The sequence below is a fragment of the Miniopterus schreibersii genome (genome assembly GCF_964146895.1).
Source record: "Miniopterus schreibersii genome assembly, chromosome: 13".
Taxonomy (NCBI): Eukaryota; Metazoa; Chordata; class Mammalia; order Chiroptera; family Miniopteridae; genus Miniopterus; species Miniopterus schreibersii.
This window is the reverse complement of record NC_138113.1, coordinates 53268816-53288099: the sequence shown is the minus strand read 5'-3', so window position 1 is coordinate 53288099 and position 19284 is coordinate 53268816. Positions and strand designations below refer to the sequence as shown.

At 54.8% G+C, this 19284-nt stretch overlaps 1 protein-coding gene across 3 annotated transcripts in view; it reads left to right on the top strand.

Annotated features, from left to right (window-relative positions):
* The window catches only part of KCNIP3 (potassium voltage-gated channel interacting protein 3), a 63478-nt gene that overhangs the window by 27925 nt on the left and 16269 nt on the right, over window positions 1-19284 (top strand). Inside the window, exon 1 of one of the 3 annotated variants that reach the window (XM_081156463.1) lies at window positions 5292-5418. The exons of 1 other annotated variant lie outside the window; for it this stretch is intronic. In XM_081156463.1, the coding sequence (XP_081012589.1) occupies window positions 5367-5418 (52 nt within the window). In that variant the 5' untranslated portion in view covers window positions 5292-5366. Of the gene's footprint in view, window positions 1-5291; window positions 5419-11969; window positions 12443-19284 lie in introns of those variants that run through there. One more of the 3 variants, XM_081156462.1, reaches the window with a different exon arrangement.

Here is a 19284-nt window from a genome sequence, read left to right as displayed (position 1 = left end):
CTACTACTGAGAGCTCCTGCGTCTGGGGCTTAGGCTGGTTCCGTATTCTACCTAAGCAAGGTCAGGGCTAAGACGGGAGCCCCGGGCACCTACCCCAGGTGGGCCTCACCTCCCACCCCCTGGGCCCAGGCCAGCAGGACTTGAATTTGCTGAGTGCCGCCCTGGGCGTGCTCTGTGCACTGAGGTAGGTGTCACCAGCCCATTTTATAGATGTGTCCTGAGGTCCAGGGTGATTGAGCAGCTGCCCCAGGTGACCAAGCTAGGAGAACCCCTCGGTGTCTGACTGCAGAGTCTATTCGCTCAGGGAGTCCCTCACCTCTGGCTGTACACAATGCAGGCCTGGCTGCGGGGGTTGGAGGGGGGGACGGCAGGGGGCTGAAGCTGCACCCTCAGGGAAGCCTGCGGGGCCTGCTGGGCATGGGCCCCTGTTAAGTGCGCATTGGTGCACACATTCACATGAGCCGAGTGACTGCAGCCATTATGGCGATTGATCGGTTCGATCCTGGGCGCTGCTGGGCAAGCCCTGCTTAGTCATGCTTTCTTAAAAACAGCCTCTGCTCTCACTCGGTGTTAATAATTCAGCCCCTAATTGTCTCCAAAAGCAAACCTGAAAATGCCAGCTCAGGGCCTTTGTCCCTCTCTGCTCCTCCTCTTGGCGGCCCTCATCCCCTCCTGCTCCTGGCCCAGGCCTCCCTGCCCACCTGTGACCACTTCCAGGAGGGTCTTGGAGGTTCAGGTTTCCCACAGCAGGAAGGAGGAGATGAAGAGCTTGGAGTAATCGAGTTGCAGGGCTAGGAGGGAGGGGGCTGCTCCCCAGGGAGCCCTACAGTACTGAAGAATGAAGGGGGGGGGTGAGGACATGGGGGCATCTTGAAGTGACAGAGGAGGCTCATCCTGAAAGGGTCCCTAGACAGGTCCCAGCCAGAATTGCTCCTGCCATGGGCTGGGGAGTGGGGTGGAGCCAAGTATTTACACGCCTTCTGGGTGCAAGGTCTCCTGCACTGTTGCTGCTCCTGGGCACCGTCTGGGGGTCATCTTCGAATGGAGGTGGTCTGGGTGACAGGCCACACTAGAAGCCACTAATAGCACCAAACTGAGCCCCACTTCCCTTCTTCCTCAAGGCCCACCTGGGGTGACCAGGGGTGTAGGGAAGAGTCCTGAACCCCCCAGTGGAGCATCTGCCTAGTGAAATCTTAATGGCTGTGTAGGCCAGGCTGACGGAAGTGGACACCATGGCAGCAAGGAGGGAACCATGTGTGATGGCCCTCCCTGGGCCAGCGGCCACCTCTGCAGAATGACCACTGGGCCAGGGCACCGGGGCTGTGGCCCCCAATCTTGGTTAGATTGCTGGGCTGGTGCTAGTCCCATGGAAACTTCTGCAACTCCCCTGCCATCCAGCCCCAGGCCAGGCCGAGAGCTGAGTGGTACATTTACTTAACAAGTAGTAGAATTCATCTGCCAGGTGCTGCCCTGGGCCCAGGGGACACAGTAGGGAACTGGATGGATCAAAGCCCCACAAGAGTAAACAGGCCATAAATAAATGATATATTAGAAAGGATATCAGAAAGGGCTGCAGAAATTACACAGAGAGGAGAAGAGGGATGGGGACACTCACATTGGAGGGAACGTGACATTTGAATAAAGACCTGGGGTCAGGGGGAGCCAAAGGGACCACTTTCCAGGCAGAAGTGGGTGAGCTGGGGTGTGTAGGGCACAGGGAGGTGGCCCATGAGATGCTCAGAGGGGTCGAGGCATGGGGGCAGATGGAGAAGGGCCTGGGGCCACCGTGGGGGCCTCCGCTGCTCTTGGCAGTGAGGCAGAACCCAGGGTTTGAGCAGAGCAGGGCCAGGCCACCTGCTGCCTGGGCTGACCCCTGTGGCTGCTGGTGGAGAGTAAGCCTCGGGGCCCAGGAAGGTGCTGGGGCTCCTGAGGCCACCGCAGGCTGAGGCGGTGGTAAGAAGCAGGAGGGTTCTGGAGGCGGTTTGAAGGAGGAGCTGAAAGGATTTGCTGATAGACCGAGCATAGGGTTCAAGAGAAAGAGAGAAGTTGATAACGATAGGTCAGGTTTTTGTCCCGAGCACCGAGGTCCGAGCGGTTATTTGCTGTGGTGAACACGTAGCAGCAGCCGGGGTGCGGGTGGAGGGGAGCTCAGCTGCAGCAGGTTAGGTTCCAGACATTTGATGACATCCTAGTGGAGTACTGAGCAGGCAGTTAGCAGTTAAGAAATGAGCGAGGCTGGACTGGAGTGAGCACATAGGCAGGATTTAAAGCCAAAAGATGGGACAGAGTGGTCCAGGGCCAAAGTCAGGCACGCACACAGGTGTTTACAGGTCTCCAGCCCCTGCATCCACACCCTGAGCTTGGCCTTGACATCTGCAGGTGTCCATTGTTTATTTTGTCCAGAAAGGCACTTATCCACATTCCAGAAAGTGACCTTAGTCCTGTTCTAACATTGGTTGGATGAGGGCTCCCGGCATTTCACATTTGTGTTGATCTGGAGGTGGGTCCCTGGCTCGGCTGGCCAGAGACCTTTCCCAGGTCTCTTGACAGTGACTGACCCCATGTCTGGAGTGGAGAGTCTCTGACACGCAGGCCTGGCTGGTGGCTTCTAGTAAGCCAAGTGTCAAGCCACATGAAAGAGCCATTTGGGGAGAGTGAGGCTGACAGGCAGAGTGGGAGCGCGAGGAGTGAGGACATGTTGTGAACTCACGCTTCTGGTCATTTCTGTCCCCTTCGTTACCTGTGGTTTGGGTTAAGGGACCAGAGATCCCTCTGCCTGAGCAAGTTCAATCCAGGGGCCCTCACACAGCATCTCAGCAGTCAGATGGAGGGGGGTGGACAGGAAACCAGGGAGGCCAGCTCGCAGGGCCTGGCAAGCAGCTGCACACTTCCTGAGAGAGGAGAGGTTCAGAGGTTGAGCTCTGGCTGGTACTCGGTGCGTTAGGAGGTCAGGCCAAGGCCATGCCGAGCACGTCGGCGTCCAGCTCTCCTACGGACGACAGGAAAGACAACTAGCAAAGGCTGAAGAAGCAGTGGCCTCAGCAAGCCGGCAGTCATGAAGAACCCCCAAAAGACAGAAAGCAGGGCCTCACACCACAGGAGGATGCTTGCTCGAGGGCCGAAGCTTTCAGACTTGGGGGGGGAGCGGACAGAGAGCAGGAGGGCTCTCGGTCCCCACTGCCCCTCCGTGCGTGAAGGTGCCCACTGCAGACAAGAGCTAATGGGCAGGTGGGCCTGAGAGGCGCGGCAGTGCCCTGGGTGACTGGCTGTGCCCAAGAAGCACAGGACACCTTGTCCCAGAAGGAGAGCAGTGGGCACACCCCACACATTGCACTGCCTCACCCTCTCCCGGGGACAGAGCCCTATGCATTTACATGCAGATGTGGACACGTGCCCAAGAGCCACCCAGCGTCTGAGAAAACAACACCGAAGAGATACATTAAGCTCAATGAAATGAAGGAGGAAACAGCAGATCCACGGCGTCACTAAGACAAACAAAAGGGAGCGTACAAACCAGAACACCTATAATTAATATTCTCAGAGAGCCAAGAGGACATTATATGCCCACAAAACATCAACAGCCTTGGGATTGCTGAAATGTAGAAAATTCCATTGGCAGTTTGATTGGCAGACCGATCACCCTAAAAGGCAAATTAGTGAGCTTGCCTCTAGCCTAGAATTTCCATCAAGTTACATAAATGAAAAGATAAAGAGATGAAAATATAAAAAAGAATGAAGAGTCATGGAGGAAAGTTTCAACTCTGATCTAAAAGGGGTTTCAGAAAGCAGGCACTGAGAGGACAGTGCATAGGAAACAGGCATTCATAGGAAAAGAGTGTCATCTCACTTAACCTTCCCAGCACTGCAGGGAGGAAGCCGCACTTGACACATGAGAAACCCAGGAGGAAGTGGCCGGGGCTCCCCAGGGTCCTGCAGCCAGGAGGAAGATCTGCCCCCCAACCCCGCCTGCCTGGCTCCACGCTGGGGCCACAGTAACTTAGACAAGCTGGATGGTCCCCGAAAGCTCAGGCAGAAGAACAATGCTTCTCCAAGTGTGGGCCCTGGGATGTCAACATGCGTCATGTGGAAAGGATTCTGCAGTCGAATACCTTTGCGGGGTGCCGGTCAGGCGAGGTTCAGGGCACTTGTGCGCCCTGCGCTTTTGGAAGACAGGGTGGTGGGTAGGAGCCTGCTGGCTTAGGAATCGGTCAGACCTGGGTCCTCCACCCCGCTCTGCCGCTTTTTCTTTTTGTGACGTTTGGGAAGACGTCTTACCCCTCTGGATCTTGATGTTCTCATCTGTTCAATGGGAATCATAATTACAGCCCTGGCTGTCTTCCAGCTTTCAGGGATCCAGGTTTCATAGAGATGGAACTGCTCCAAGACATGTAAGAATGTTCAAACACGGAACACCCTGCCCCGTGGGGGTTTGTCACCAGGTCCCTGTCTCCTTGCTGCTTCACGCTCCGATGGGCAGCTGTACAGACTCAACTTTTCATACACAGCTTAGAAATGTGGACTGCACACTCTGTTCTTCTGGTAAATATGTGAGCGATGGGAAGAGACCACAGCGCTCACTTCAGGGAAGTCCCATATCTGGGCAGCGCCTCATATCTGTCCTTGCACCCAGGACCTGTGGGTCCAGCACCGGGCAGCCAGAGGCCTGACCCTCCTGCTGCTGGGGTGGGGCTATGGGTGTTCCTCCTGCCCCTTCAAGCCATTGCCAGGCTTTAGATGGTCAAATCTTGGCAAGGGGAGGGCTAAGGAAGGCCTCTTGACCCCACTGTGCCACTGTGTGACTTCACAGCTCTGGCTGGGTCTCACTGGCACCATCTCTGAAGTGGCAGGTGGGAGAAAATCGCTGCGGCCTCTCCCGCCCAAATGTGATTGTGCTGCAGCCAGAGCAGCCTTTCCTTGAGAAAAGACAAGGAAAGGAGAAAAAACTCCATTGCCCTCAAAATAAAGTCTGAACTCTCAGCTCAAACTCTGGCCTTGCCTGGCCCTGGCCCCCCACCCTACCCCCAGCTCTCTATGGTCCATTCTGCTGGCTCACATTCAGCCCCTGAGCCACCCCACCCCTGCTCACACCATGTCCTGGAACTGTGTAGCCTGGTCTCTCTGCCCCAAACCCTTCTCACACCTTCTCTGCCTTCAGACCAGGGCTTGGGAACGCCAGGCTCCCTTTGGGCTTGAGTCTGGAGGGGGAGCTCCTCTGACGTGTTTCTCCTATCACAGTCTTTGCTCGGCTCTATCCCAGATCTTTCACTGTTTGTCTCCCTCTCTAGAGTGCAGGCTCCTCGAGGCCGGCACCACGCCTGCCGCATGAATGCTGTGTCTGCCCACCCAGAGCAGGCCCTCGGCAGAATATGTGTCAACTGAGAGAGCGCAGGAATGGCCCTTGGCCTCCTCTAACCGAAGGTATCTCCCTGAGCAGTTCTAGCTCTGGGGAGGGGGTGCTGCGCGGTTCCAAGGAGCTTTCAACACAGATGCTCAGGCTCCAGTCCCAGTGCTTCTGGAAAGTGGTGGGCGGGGCAAGTCCTGAAGCCTCTGCTCTCTGCAACTGTGCATGGGGATGTTAGCAGGGGTGCAGTGAGGATTAAATGATATTATGCATGTGAGTGCCTGGGAGAGTGGCTGGCATGTAGTAAGCACTCAATAAACGAAGCTGCTATTATTATTATTATTATTATTATTATTAGCCAGTTCCCTTGCTTTACTGAGCTCAGCACCACCGCAGAGGCTGAGGTGCTGGCACCAACTGTCCAGGACGGAAATTCCCCAAATCCCCTTGGGGCCCTCAGCTCGAGTTCAAACAAAGAACTGCTTATGTTCAGACATCTCCACAGACCAATGGCAAGAAAGGGACTTGGGAGCACTTAGCATCACCGTCATAAAACACGAGGATTGATGACTCTGTGGGACTAGGGCAATTGCCAGGGGAAGCAGCAAACTCTAAGTCGCCAGCGATGCTTCCTGTGTTATCTGCACAGCCAGCCTGGATTCAGCGGGGTGTTAAAGCAACACAACACCAGGTAACGTACAGGGAGCCCCCTGTGTACAGAGCGCCCCCAGAGGCATGGGTGCCCCTGATTCCCACAACACCAGCATAAGGGGGCAGGCCGGGGTGAAAGAATGTTCCCCCCACTTTTGAGATGAGGAAACTGAGGCTGAAGGAGGTGAGAAGTGATGTAGCTTAGGTCACACAGCCCTGGATCTCCATGCTCTCATTACCCAGTCGTCTTGCAAACACAGACAGGTGGGAAGGCGAAGTTCTGCCAAGAAACATAGATTTACCCAAAGGGACTCACGAATCAACACAGTAGATGCTGTGCAAACTCTAGGCTCTGAAGTAGAGTTGCTGAGAAGCGCCTTTGCTGGCCTTGTGCGATCCTGCCGTCCTGGGGCTGGTTGGTTCCCCTGGACTGGAGCTGAGAGACCTAAGGAGAGATGAAGAATGCTCCACATGAGGGAGAGATTGGGAATATGCCATCACGGGGGAGCAGGGAGCAGGACGAGGGGCTTTGAGGACAAGGGTGCCCACAAGTGTCCCCCGGCATCACCTGTTCAGTATAGCTAGACTCTTGTAAACCTCTGGAACAACAGATGGGGCTTGGATCTGCCCTGTGTGGGGATGGAGGCAAAGGGTGACCCTTTCCTCCTGACCAAGGGGGAATCAACCAGGTGGCTGGGCAATGCAGAGAGTGTTCCCGTAAGTAGGCAGTGACACCTGGAGACCTGGCCCCATGGCCAGTACCTCAGTCCTCTCATGGCTTCCAAGTCTTTCCAGACCATGAGACCCAGAACTGTTTAATTCAGGAGCATGAAGGAGCTTATCTTCCAGAGGCCACTGGTCTTGACTCTGGCTGGCGATTTCTGTGATGGTGAAAGGTTTACTTCCAGAAGCAGTTTCCAACACGGGAGACTTACCTCTTTAGTACTTCTTGAGGCATGTGTCTACTCCTGAGATATTTTCTTAATTTTTGCCTAATTTGGAATGTTTCAATTTACCCTTCAGAGCCAGGACCGCCCAGGAAGTGACAGCAAGGGAGTCCAGGTCTCTTTTATTTCATGGTATCGCCCAAGCCCTCCATTCAACAGACCCCTGGGGGCCACACAGAGCCCAGCCACACATTCTTTGCTCTGGCCCAACTTCAGATGAAATGTGGGAGGTTGTGGCTACAAGTAGCAGAAAACCTCCATTCGTTTAGCTTCAACCATAAGGAAATGTACCATGTCACTCACAAGTCCAGCAGGAGGGTGGTTCCAGGGGCAGTCAACCCAGACCAGCAGTATATTAAAAACCTAGGTTCTTGTATCTTCATGCCAGCAGCAAATTTATTCACAGCCCGCTCCCCTCATGATCACAAGGTAGATGCCTAGTTCCAGACATCACATCCCAACATGACACTGTCCTAGGAAAGAAAAAGGGCCCTCATGTGTGTCTTGGGAAGCTTTCTTTCATCAGCTTGTCAGATTCCCATAGCTCACTGTGCGACAGGCAAGTAATGTCACCAAGTGGCCCCATTTTACAAGAAGGAAAGGAAGGCTCGTAGAGTTGGTGTGTCCTGGCCAACTGTGCCAACAGGTTAGGGTTGGAACTAGGGACTCGGCCCTGGTTTTCTTGGACACCAGTCCAGTGGTCTTGCTGGTGACACCAGTACAGCCTCTGCTGAAACAATTGGGGAAAAGATATCATCAGACATCCCATTAATTAGTTTGTCAATATTTATACAAGGCAGGTAATACCCTTACCTTTGGGAAGTTTACAATCTAGTGGGAGAACAGGAACGAATTAATGAACACACAAGTAAATATCTAAGTTCACATTGTGAAAACTGCCAAGAGGGAAAGGGGTGGGGCCATGATAGACTAAAAAGAGGGAAGGGGTCAGGGAAGACACCTCTGCAGAAACATTAGCTGAGACCCAAAGGATGAGCAGACATTAACTAGCTGGGGGAAAGGGGGAGCAGGAGGGAGAGGAGGGGGAGAGCACAGAGGCTCAGGGAAGAGCGTGCACAGAGATCTGGAAGTGAGAGTCCTGGGCTCACTCAGGTGGCTGCAAATGTGGCTGGGTTCATGCGAACAAGGAGGGGCCCGATTGTCTGGGTCTGGAAGGGTAGACTGCTGCTGAATTAAAATCATAGGCTCTGGAGCTGGACTTCTTGGATTCAAATCCCAGCGCTGTGGTTTACCAGCTGTGTGCCCTTAGCAAACCGCTGACCATGCGGTTATTTCAGTTTCTTCCTCTTCTCCAGCCTTGACCTTACCTGGAGCTATGAGAAATGGAGGTGATTGTGTTGAAGTGCCTCATACAGAGCAGGTACTTGGTAGGTGTCAGCTGGGCCTTGTTAACGGTTTTGCTTTGTTCTGTGAGTGATGGAGGACCCCTTGAATGCAAGGAACAGCAACCCAGCTCACATTGGTTTGAGAAACAATAGGGGGACTCATTGGGTCATATAACTGAAAAATATAGGTTTAGATGCCTCATCAGGCATGGCTGGGTCCAGGAGCACAGCACGCTCCACGGTTTGCTCTGCTTTTCAGGGAGGTGATTACATTCTCAGGCTCCCTGTCCCCACAAGGTGGCAGGGTGGCCACTTAGCTACTGTAGAGAAAGCGATCGCCTCTCTCCTGCTTGTCCCAGGGCCAGTCCCGTCTGATGTTCCCCTTAGGATGACCACTCTGACTGCTGTACAGACAAGATGGGAGGAGGGCAGAGTGGAGGTGGGGAGAGGCATCAGGGATCAGTGTCGCAGTCCAGGAGAAGGGCGTGATGGTGTGACTGGGCTGGGGGCAGTGGACCAGAGGTGGATGAAACTGAAGCACAAAGCCAGTGCTTGGTGACAGACTGGGCAGGAGTGGGGACAGGAGGGTTCTACGCCAAGAGCTGGGATTTGGCCCGAGCTGATGAGACAGGGGGCTTCAAGGAGGGGCAGATCCCAGGGGATTTGATTTGGGGGGAAGAGTGGGAGTTAAGCTTTAGATGCCCTGAGTTTGAGCAGCCTTGGGGCTTCCATGGGTAAGAGTCCAGGAGGCATGTCTTTGGGGCGTTCTTGTTTGGTTCTTATGAAATATGAGGATAAATAAATTGGATAATGCCTGCTCTGCCCAGTAGAATGTGCGCAAACCAAAGGTGGCCTTTGCTCCAGGAGCAACTTACTGAGCTGTTTGCAGGGAATGTGTCCCTGGAACAGTATGTGCCTGGTCCAATCTCTCCCTTAAAAGGCAAAAACTCCTTGGGCAGCTAGTTGGTCGGGACCAGTAGGCCGGGGGCATGCAAGGAATTAGTCAAACTGCTGGGGTCCCGACCCCCAGGAGCTGACTGCAGCTGTGTTTTGGCACAAGGAACATGGGTGACATAGAAACTCAACGCAGAATGGCGTGGCCAGGCAGCAGAGGCCGCGGGAGGCTCAGAGGAAAAGAGGGTTACTGCAGGGATGGCATAATCTGGGGCGCTTCCTGGAGACAGAGCTGGAATGGCATCAATGTGCCAGACAAAAGGAGGACCATGACCTCAGGCGGCAGGTGCAAGCTTAGGTCTGGAGTGTGCCCCTCCCTGCCCCGAAGCAGTTGGGTCTCTAGGAACTTTCTAAATTAGGTTAGGACACCAGGGCCTCCCTGGGCCTCCCAGACATCCTGAGATCTTTAAGTGAGGGCTCGACTCCAGCCTTCCGTCATCTGAGGAAGAGTGAGCTATTCCCCCCACAGGACCCCTCATCTTTCCTTACCTCTGTGGCAGCCCTCAGCACCCTGACCTGCAGACTTCTCTGTGTCCTTCCCCTTAACCCCCTCCCTCCCCAAGGCAGGGAACTGGCAGCAAGCGTCACCAACCCCAGCACTCCCTCTGCCACAGAAGGCCCTGGGGGATGTTGGGAAGGTACCAATGCATGCCAGGACAAATGGCCCCTGGCAGGGGGCTGGAGGTGGCTGGAGAAGCCTTCGCTGGGCACATTGTGAGTGTGGGGTGCACGTATGGACCTTGGGGGCTCATTTGTTTGCCTCCCTCTCCAGGTCTGGGGAAGAAGTTGGTGTGGTGGGGCCCTCAGCCCAGCCTCAGTGGGCCTGGGCTTGCCCCAGAGCTGGCAGGCCCCAGGCTAGTGAGTGAGCAGGGAGTCAGCTTCCCATCCATTAGGCCTGTGGCCCGGCTGCTGATGCTGAGCTGACGTTCTGCTCTTGGCCCTGCTGTCTACTTAGGCATCGTTAATATTTTACGCTGTAGAGCCAGGGGATCGATGTCTTGTTTATAGTTCAGTGTTTATGGGCAGTCATTGAAGCTTTCATGGGGAAGATGTGCTGGAGCACCATGGGAAACTGAGGCAGGAGAGCAGGGGTGGGGAAGCCTCAGGAGGACCCCAAGCTGGCTTCCTTTGTTTGCTTGGTTCTCTGTTCTCTCATCACTCTCGCATCTGGCACCCTAGACACACCCGGCTCCAGAACACACCTTAAAGGGCCATGAGAGCCCCCGCACTATCCGAAGGAGGCTAACTTCTATAGCCTTTCATGTACTTTAGTAACTTGCCTGGTCCAGCAGGGCTGTGATCTCTGCCACCTTAGCCTCTCTGCTTACAACTCTGCCTTTGGTCAGTGGAGGCTCATCACATCCCACTGAACTGAAACGGAATTGAACACCGTGTGTTTACAGGCCTTTAAAAATATCTCCAACAACTCAGACTTTTAACCAGTGTTAAAGAGTGAGGTCGAACTGTGAGGCCCAGAGAAAGCCCCCCCCCCCCCCGCAGCCTCCTCCCCTTCAGTGTCCAGGTAAGCAGTGCTGTGCCCAGCAGGCCTGGCTGCACCTGTGCCCTTACCTTAATCCACCCTCTAAGTCCCGCTTTCCTCGCCTGTACAATAGGGGGAGAAACATGCCCACTGGGGGGGCCCTCAAGGATGACAAGTGACCCCTATAGACTCGGCTCCATCCGTAAGCCCCAGAAGGGCCCTCAGAGCGCAGCTGCGGTTTCCCACCCCACCCAGCGCACAGCCCTAGGATGTGCTGGAAGGTGGAACGAATGCGTTGCAGGGGCTCCACGCGTAGGAGTTGCTGTTTTTCAGGCCCCAGGTGCACACAGGGCTCACACTCACGGGCGGGGACCGTGTGTGGGTTTCCCTCCGCTAAGGGACCCTGAGGACAGAACCTGCCCGCGGCAGCGTGCGCGCGTCCCGAAACCCAAGCCGGTGCGCAGCGCCCACTGGAGGAAGCAGAGAGTAGCTGCCCCGCTCCGGGCGTCCGGGGTTCGGGCGCTCGGCGGATCCGGTCTCCGCCCTGCCACGCCCTCCTCTCCCCTCCTTCTCTCCTTCCTTTCCGCCGCTTGTCTTTCCTACCCAGTGCCCTCGGCAGGAAAAAGGCGATCCACAAACTAGTTAGCACTCCCTTCCCCGCCGGCGCGCACCGCTAGGCATCCGCTGAGCTCTTCCCCACAGTCGGAAAGGCAGGCACCAGGCCCTCCCGGAGGAGGCTACGGCCGCGCAGCTAAGGCAGGACTCGAACTCAGCTTCGCGGGCTCTAGTGCCAAAGGCCACCTGCTCTCTTAAAGCCTCGAGTGCACCCGGGTTTCCAGAACTGAAGAACTTTGTAGACCGGGGTCAAATGTAATCTCCAGCAGAGGGCTGGGTTATGGAAAACACCCGGGGCCAGAGGGCTTCCCGGATCCTTCGATGGCCAACTCTGCGCGGCGGCGGCGGCCAGGCTCCGCACCCTCACCCAGGAGCGGGAAGCCTCCACCCCACCGGGAGCGATGCCGCCGAGCTCTCTTCCTCCCCGACCCCTTCCTGCACGGACGGGCCGGTGAAACCGCCCACCCCGCGGCCTCCCGGGGCTGGCGGGGAAGCGGTGGCCGTGCGCCAGGCTCAGTCCCGGGCTGAACCGCGCGGGGCGGGGCCGCCTCCCCCCGCCCTTCCTGGGCCCGCGGCGGCCGCGGGGGGAGGGGGGCCTTAGGGGACGCCTCCCGGGTGGTCGCCACGCCCAGGCCAATGAGCGCGCCGGGAGCTGCGATGGAGGCTGGGTGGCCAGGAGCGCCCGGGACCCCGGCACACCTGCTCCCGCCGGCCGGGAGAGGGGGCGAGAGGCAGGGCGCCGGTGCGGGGCATGGAGGCGCCTCTGGCCCGCGCCGCCGCCGTGCCTCAAAGTTTGCCGACTGACTCGGAAAGTTGCGCCCGGGATCGGCTGCCGCGCCGCGTCCCATCTCTCGGCCGGGCCCAGCACGCCGCCGCCACCCTGCGCGGGGCCCAGGCCCCGCAGACACCCGCAGCCCCGCCTGCGGGGGGCATGTGAGCCGCAGCCTCTCCAGGAGCCGGCGGGCCACACCGGCCCGGCGCCTCGGAGGCAGCGCGCGGGCCGCCATGGGCATCCAGGGCATGGAGTTGTGCGCCATGGCCGTGGTGGTGCTGCTGTTCATCGCCGTGCTCAAGCAGTTCGGCATCCTGGAGCCCATCTCCATGGAAGGTAACGCGTGGCCCACGGCCCCGCTGCCCCCTGCCGGGGCCGGCGTCTGCGGGGAGGGAGCCGCGCGCTCGGGCCGGGCACGCCTAGCTCCGCCGCCAGGGCGGCCTCCTGGCCCCGGAGGGCTGGGCCTGCGACTCGGGGGTCGGAGAGGTCTCGGGCCCGAGCAGCAACGGAGGGAACGGAGCCGCGGGGTTTAAGGTGGGTGTGAGCGAGGTGCCAGGTGGCACCGCGAGCCGCACCCCTGGCCGTCTCGGGCCCGCCTGGAGCTCTGCGGGCTCCGGCCGCGCGGCCGAGGGAGGGGTGCAGGGTGGAGGCGGCTGGAAGACCCTCCGTCCGGCGCCGGGCGGCCAGTAACTTAAGGCCTCTGCCTTGCATCTGGGGCCGTCCCTTTTGCCCCCATCCAACATCTACTTCCCCCTGACAGGCGAGACTCAGTAACCAAACCCTCAGCCACCACATTTCTGTTCCAATAAAATATTAACGGAGGACACAGACCTACTCTTAAATCAGGCACTGCCGCCTCCCGGAGACCCCTGGCCGGGGCCCTTGGCCTTGGAGCTGCTTCCCAACCCTTGGTGCCTCCCTAAACTCTGGGCAGGCTGGGAGGAGCAGCCCCCGCAGGGCACACCCATTCTGAAGGGGACCTTGACTCACCAGGGCTGTAACCTGTCCTCCCGCAGTCCCAAAGAGGGAGTTGCAGTCCCCTACCCTTGGACTGCAGCGAAGGGGCCAGCTGGTCCTGTTCATGTCACCGGTGTTTCCCTGCTGTCCTTTCAGAGGAGGGTGGGCATCCACCCACCTCAGCGCTCTGCTGACCTTGCCAGGGTCTAGCTCCTGGTACTGAAGAGCCAGAGGCCCCAGGAGGGGGAGGAGGGAGGACCTGACCCTGTCTCTGAACTGCCTGCAGCCCCTTGGGCATGGGGATGCACCTCAGTCCCTCTGAAGGGCTGCTGGGGGCAGGAAGAGGCACAGGGCCAGGAAGACAGGCTTGACCTCCATTCTGTCTTCAGAGCCCAGGGTTGGCTCTTTACCTGAAGTTCATGGCCATGTGCCCCTCAGAAGCCATCCTGCTCCATCACACCTTTTTAGGTGAGTTCAGGAGGCCCAGATAGAAAGAATTGCTCAAGGCGGTTCTGAGAGGTGTCACCATAAACTTTGCACTTGGAGAGGAAACTTGTCCAAGCCAGGTCTGCACTTGGCTGGATGCTGACCCTGGCAGGGGTAATCTGTCATGGGCAGCCCAGTGGGAAATGCAGACATGTGGGGGGCTGAGCACCCCGCACTGCTGTGGAACCCTCCTTCTTGCCAGGCTCTAGCATATCCTCTATTCCCTATCCTTTCTCAACCTGCGATAGGTGTGGGGGAGTCTCACCTCCCTCCACAGGGGCAGGCCAAGCCGGTTGTGCTCACCAGGGGCTGCTCTGACAGAAGGGTGGCTCTAGGACAGTCAGGGATGTGGTTGGAGGTGCTACCAGGCATCTCACTCACAGGTCTGGGCCAGTCTGAAGTGGGCCGTTGTGATTCCTAAGGAGAATGGATTTCTGCATGAGGCGGAGAGTATACACAAAACTACAGATGCTCTACTCAACCCGTTAAAACATCTGCCTCAGGCTCAAATGACTTTCTCTTCCCTGCTATATTTGCCCACGTGTCCCCCCTGAAGTTCTGAGGTCTTGATGCTGTGACAGGAGCACAGCACCTCAGAGTCAGCCAGGTCTGAGCTGGGAGCCTGTCACCCACACATACTGGCTTAACCTTTCTGAGCCTCAGTTTGACCCTCTTTAAAGTGGGGCGAATAATAATTCCTGCCCTGTGGCAGGCTTATAACTAGTCAGTAAGGCTGCCATGGCCCCAGAACTGTTCTTGGCGTGTGATAAATGACAAGCTTTATCCAGTAACTAGTAATGCAGTGACTAGTTGTACTAACAGAAGGGATTCCCTGCTGAAAACATTCACTCACGCAGACAGGCCCCTATCTACATGCATCCCAGGGAGAGGGTTCCAGATGTTCCCTGTTGATGGGGACCGGGGCCTGGAAGGGCCATTGTCTAGGTAGTGTCTAAGGGACTGTCGGATGGGCTGTGAGGAGCCCCAGCCCTTGGGCCCCAGCCTGGATATGGGCTGGCACGGAGGGAAGGGAACTGATGCCCAGGTCCTCTCCAAGCCTGCGTGTGCGCAGTGGGATGTGTTTCTTGTCCTCTCTGAGCCTCTGTAGTTATCATCTGAAAGAACCAGAGTTATGAGGCCCCTGGGGATTGTTAGGAACTAATGGATCCGGGTGGTAGGCAGGCAGGTTTCTAGAAATAGATGCAGGAGTCGAAAGGCCCTCCTCTCTCTGCCCTACTCCCTTGCCAGTCTCTTTCCCTGGTGACACTGTCAAGGGGAGTTCCGGCCTGGTGTGGCCACCAGCTTACTGGGCGACTGGTGTATCCTAATTTCCTCACCTGTAGAGTGAGGATAATAGCAGACTGGTTTCCCCTGTTTACTTCAGAGGTGGGGTAACTACGGCCCTGTGTAAAAGTTAACAGTGGCACTCAGCTCTGACACACCCCTAAGTGTGGGGCACACCTGGGCTGACCAGCCTGGTTCTTGACACCAACACAGACCTTTGTGTCCATACCTGTGGCCCAGGGCTTGACTCTGGCGGCTTCTCATCTCAGTCCAGGTTTGCTAAGTTCTAGACTAGTAGCTCTCGGCTGAGGACAGTTCGCTTCTCAGTGGACATTCGGTGATGTCTGGAGGCTCGTTTGTGAGGCTGGAGTGTAGGTGGGTGAAGAGAACAGAGGGGCGACGGGGAGAATGGAGCATGCCCATAACAGCGATACTGGTGGCCTGGCCCACCGCCGCTGTTCTTCCAGCAGGCAGCCCAACCCTCTATAGCTGCCTTCTTCGCACAGTGCCCAGGAGGTCTGGCCTTGCCAGGGTGACCTAGGAGCCTGGAAGACACCCCCCACCCGACTCTTGGCTTAGAGCAGGCCCAAGGGGCCACTGTTATTCCTCCTGCCCCCTCCTTGCTTCCTCCCCCCAGCATCCTCTCCTACCTTTGCTGGCGCTGGTGATGCTCTGAGCATCCTGGGTGCTCTTGTCCCTGGCAGGGGCCGCCGCTCTTGGATCACCACAACTCTGTAAGGACTCCTTCGGCTCCTAGGCAGTTTCCAGATCTGGGGTGCTGAGGACAATGGCAAGCCAGTATCTAGCGAGTGCCCTCTCAGACACTTTGTGCATATCGTAATTTTGTCCTCATATTAGTCCCATTTTATAGATGAGGAGACTGAGGCTCAGGGAGAGTAACTGACTTGCCCAAGGGTACCCAGTCAGAGAGTAGCAGAGCCAGGACCTTTCTGAACTTTGGCACATGGTCCTGGATGTGTCTCTAACTCTGCAAGGCTGCGGGGGCCTCATGTCCCAGCCTCTTATAGCGCAGGTGTCAAGAGCTCAAAGTGGAGGCAGCTTCCTGGGTCCAAGTCTAAAGCGGGAAGAGTCCCAAATGAGAACCAAATGTGTGAATGTGTGCAAAGCTCAGGAAGCAGTGCCCGGCTCGGGAGCACGTTGTAAGTGTCTGCTCCCATCGCTTCTGGCAGAAATGACCTACCCATACGACCCCAGGTCACGCACCACTGACTGTGCTGGACCTTAGTGGCCAGGGATGATGCACTTGACAGGCTGCCAAGTAAGACTTCATGTGAGATTCCTGACTAAGCTTCTCGGAAACCACAGACCGTGTCCAGATAAGCAACAGTTAAGGCAGAGACTCTGGGAGGGAGGGCCTTGCTCGAGCCCCCCAGCCTACAGCAACGTCAGGCCTGGGGCTCTGGCCCACCTCCCTGTCCAGCAGAAACCAGAAACCACCCCCTCGGAGCCCGCCTCTCTCTTCCCTTCCCTGGGCCAGCCCAGCAGGCAGCAGCCTGGGCCAGTGGGGATCAGGTGCCCGTCCGGACCTTATAGAGAACATAATGAAGGAGGCCCATTGCAACACAGAGCCTGTCAAGTGCAACCTCCTTGCCCACTAACTTCTAGCACACAGTCAGTGGTCTGTGACCCCCGGGGCCTTCTGGGCTAGATTATTTCTGCCAGAACTAACATTTACAACCTGCTCTCTGTGTGCGGGGCACTGCTTCCTGAGCTTTGCATCTTAGCTCAGTGGTCTCCTTTTCTGATGATTATCTGTTTTAGACATTCTTTTGTCAGCTGTGAACGCTGGACATTGCCTTCTCCCATTCTGCTGAGTGTCTTTAACTGGTCACAGTGCCCTTTGTTGCACAGAAATCCTTAATTTTAACGGGATTCAATTCATCCATTTTTCCCCCCTTTATGGTTTGAACATTGGAAGTTTTCAGGAGTCTTTCCCTACCCTTCAGTTAGCAAGATACGTTTTATTTGAACGCTGCAGCTCACCTTTCATGTTCGGGTCTTATTCATCTGGAGCCCACTTTTGCACGTGGCGTAAAGGGATCCAGGTTTATTTTCCGTATGTGGTGAGCCAGCTTTCCTGACTCCATCGACCGCACAGTCCCGCCTCTCCTGTCTCCTGTGAAGTCCCCTCTATGCCTCTTTCTTTTCCTGAGCTCACTGGTCTGCTTGTTGGTTGGTTTGTTCTTGTACCAACCACACAATTTTTATTGCAGTGACTGTGCCGTATGCATTAGCACCCGACAGGGAAAGCTCCCTCTTTACTGCTCTCTTCTAGAATTTAATGGACTTTTTATTCCTTATTCGACATTTCAGAGTAAGTTTATCAAGATCTTCAAAAAGGGCAGCTGGATTTTTGATTGAGAGTGTGCTGAGTTTATAGAGTACTTTGAGGAGAGATGACATCTTTATAATATTATACGGTCTTATCTAAAATGGAATGTCTCATTTATTCAGATTATCTGTCTGTATAGAGGTCCTTTGAGTTTTGGTTAATGCTTGGGTACTTTTTAGTTTTTATTGAGAGTATAAATGTTACCTTTTTATTATATTTTCTAGGTGGTTATTACTGGTATAGAAAATTGCTATTGGTTTTCATAAATGAATCTTGTATCTGGCAACCTTACCAAATTCTCACATATGTTGGTTCTTTTGGTCCCTGGGGACCATATTATCTACAGATGATGTTTGTCCTTTACTTCCCAACTCTTACATCATTTATTTCTTTTTTGAAATTTTCATGGAGCATTGGCAGGGCGTCAGTTAGTGGTGACTGAGGCCAACCTTGTGATTGTGGCCCTGATCTTAAAGAGACTTTACCCCTAAGTCTAACATTTTCTGTAAATAAATACGTGATTTGAAAATGTAAGTGGCATTGAGTTAAGACAGTTCCCTTGAATTCCTAGTTTGCTAAGAGTTTTCATTTGCTTTAATTATAAATAGATGCGGATATTTATCAATGCCTTTTTTGCATTAAGATTTTCAATGATTTTCCCTCATTCTCTTATAGGTAAAATCCTCTTAATCCTCTTAATAGTGTACGTTTACTTTTTAAAAATACAGTTGGATTCAGTTTGCTAACATTGGGTTTCATCTGTGCTCAGAAGTGAAATGAGCATATAATTTTTTGTTTTGCCAGCTTTATTGAGATATAATTGACATACACCATTGTGTAAATTTAAGATGTACAACAGAATGACTTGATACATGTATATATTGTGAAATATGACCACAATAAAATTAGTTAACATATTCATCACCTCACGTAAATACTATTTTTTGTTGTGGAGATGGTGAGAATATATAAGATCTGCTCTCTTGGCAAATCTCAAGTATGTAACACAGTGTGTTAGCTGTAGTCGCCATGCTGTACATGAGGTCCCTGGGCCTCGTTTACCTTATAACTGGGAGTCTGTGCCTTAGACTAACAGCTCCCCGTGTCCCCCACCCCCAGCCCCTGGCAGCTACCATTCTACTCTGTGTCTCCGAGTTTGGCTTGTTTCAGATTCCACACCTAAGTGAGATCGTACAGTATTAGTTTTTCTCTGTCTGACTTGTTTCATGCAGCATAATATCCTTAAGGTCCAGTCATGTCATCACTATAATTTTCATTCTTGTATTGCCCATAAGACCTAGGAATCGAGGTGACTGATTTCACCACTGGATTGGCAATGTGGCGATCACTGGTGATCCTTTTAAAAGCAGTTTGTGTGGAGCAGTGGGCAAATGCCCCAGAGGAGCGTGTTCAAGAGAGAACAGGAGGAGAGGAAGCGAAGACAGTGAGTTAAAGGAGAGAGAGCCCTGGCCGCTGTTGCTCAGTGGTTAGAGTGTTGGCCCATGAACCAAAGGGTCGCGGGTTCGATTCCCGGTCAAGCGCATGTACTTCGGTGGCGGGTTTGTTCCCCTGCTCCTGTCGGGAGGCAACCAATCGATGTGTCTCCCTCACATCAATGTTTCTCTCTCTCTCTCCCCCTCCTCCTCTCTCCTTCCCTTCCACTCTCTCTGAAAATCAATGGCAGAAATATCCTACGGTGAGGATTAGCCAAAACCAAAAAACCAAAAAGGAGAGAGGGAGAGACAACAGCTGGAGGGGAAAGTACGACAAAGGGAGATTTGAATTCCTGTTTTTATTTTTTCCAGTGGAAGAAACGGCAGCATATATATAGGCAGTGGGCAAAAGTAGGCTTACAAATAATACAAGTAAGTAATACAAGAATTAATAAATAATAATACAAGAATAGCCCTGCCGGGTGTGGCTCAGGGTTTGAGCATCAACCTAGGATCCGGGAGATCGCAGTTCGATTCCCGGTCAGGGCACATGCCCGGGTTTCCAGCTCAGTCCCCAGCGAGGAGGCGTGCAGGAGGCAGCCCATCAGTGACTCTCTCATCGTTGATGTTTCTCTCTCTCTGAAATCAATAAAGATATATATTTT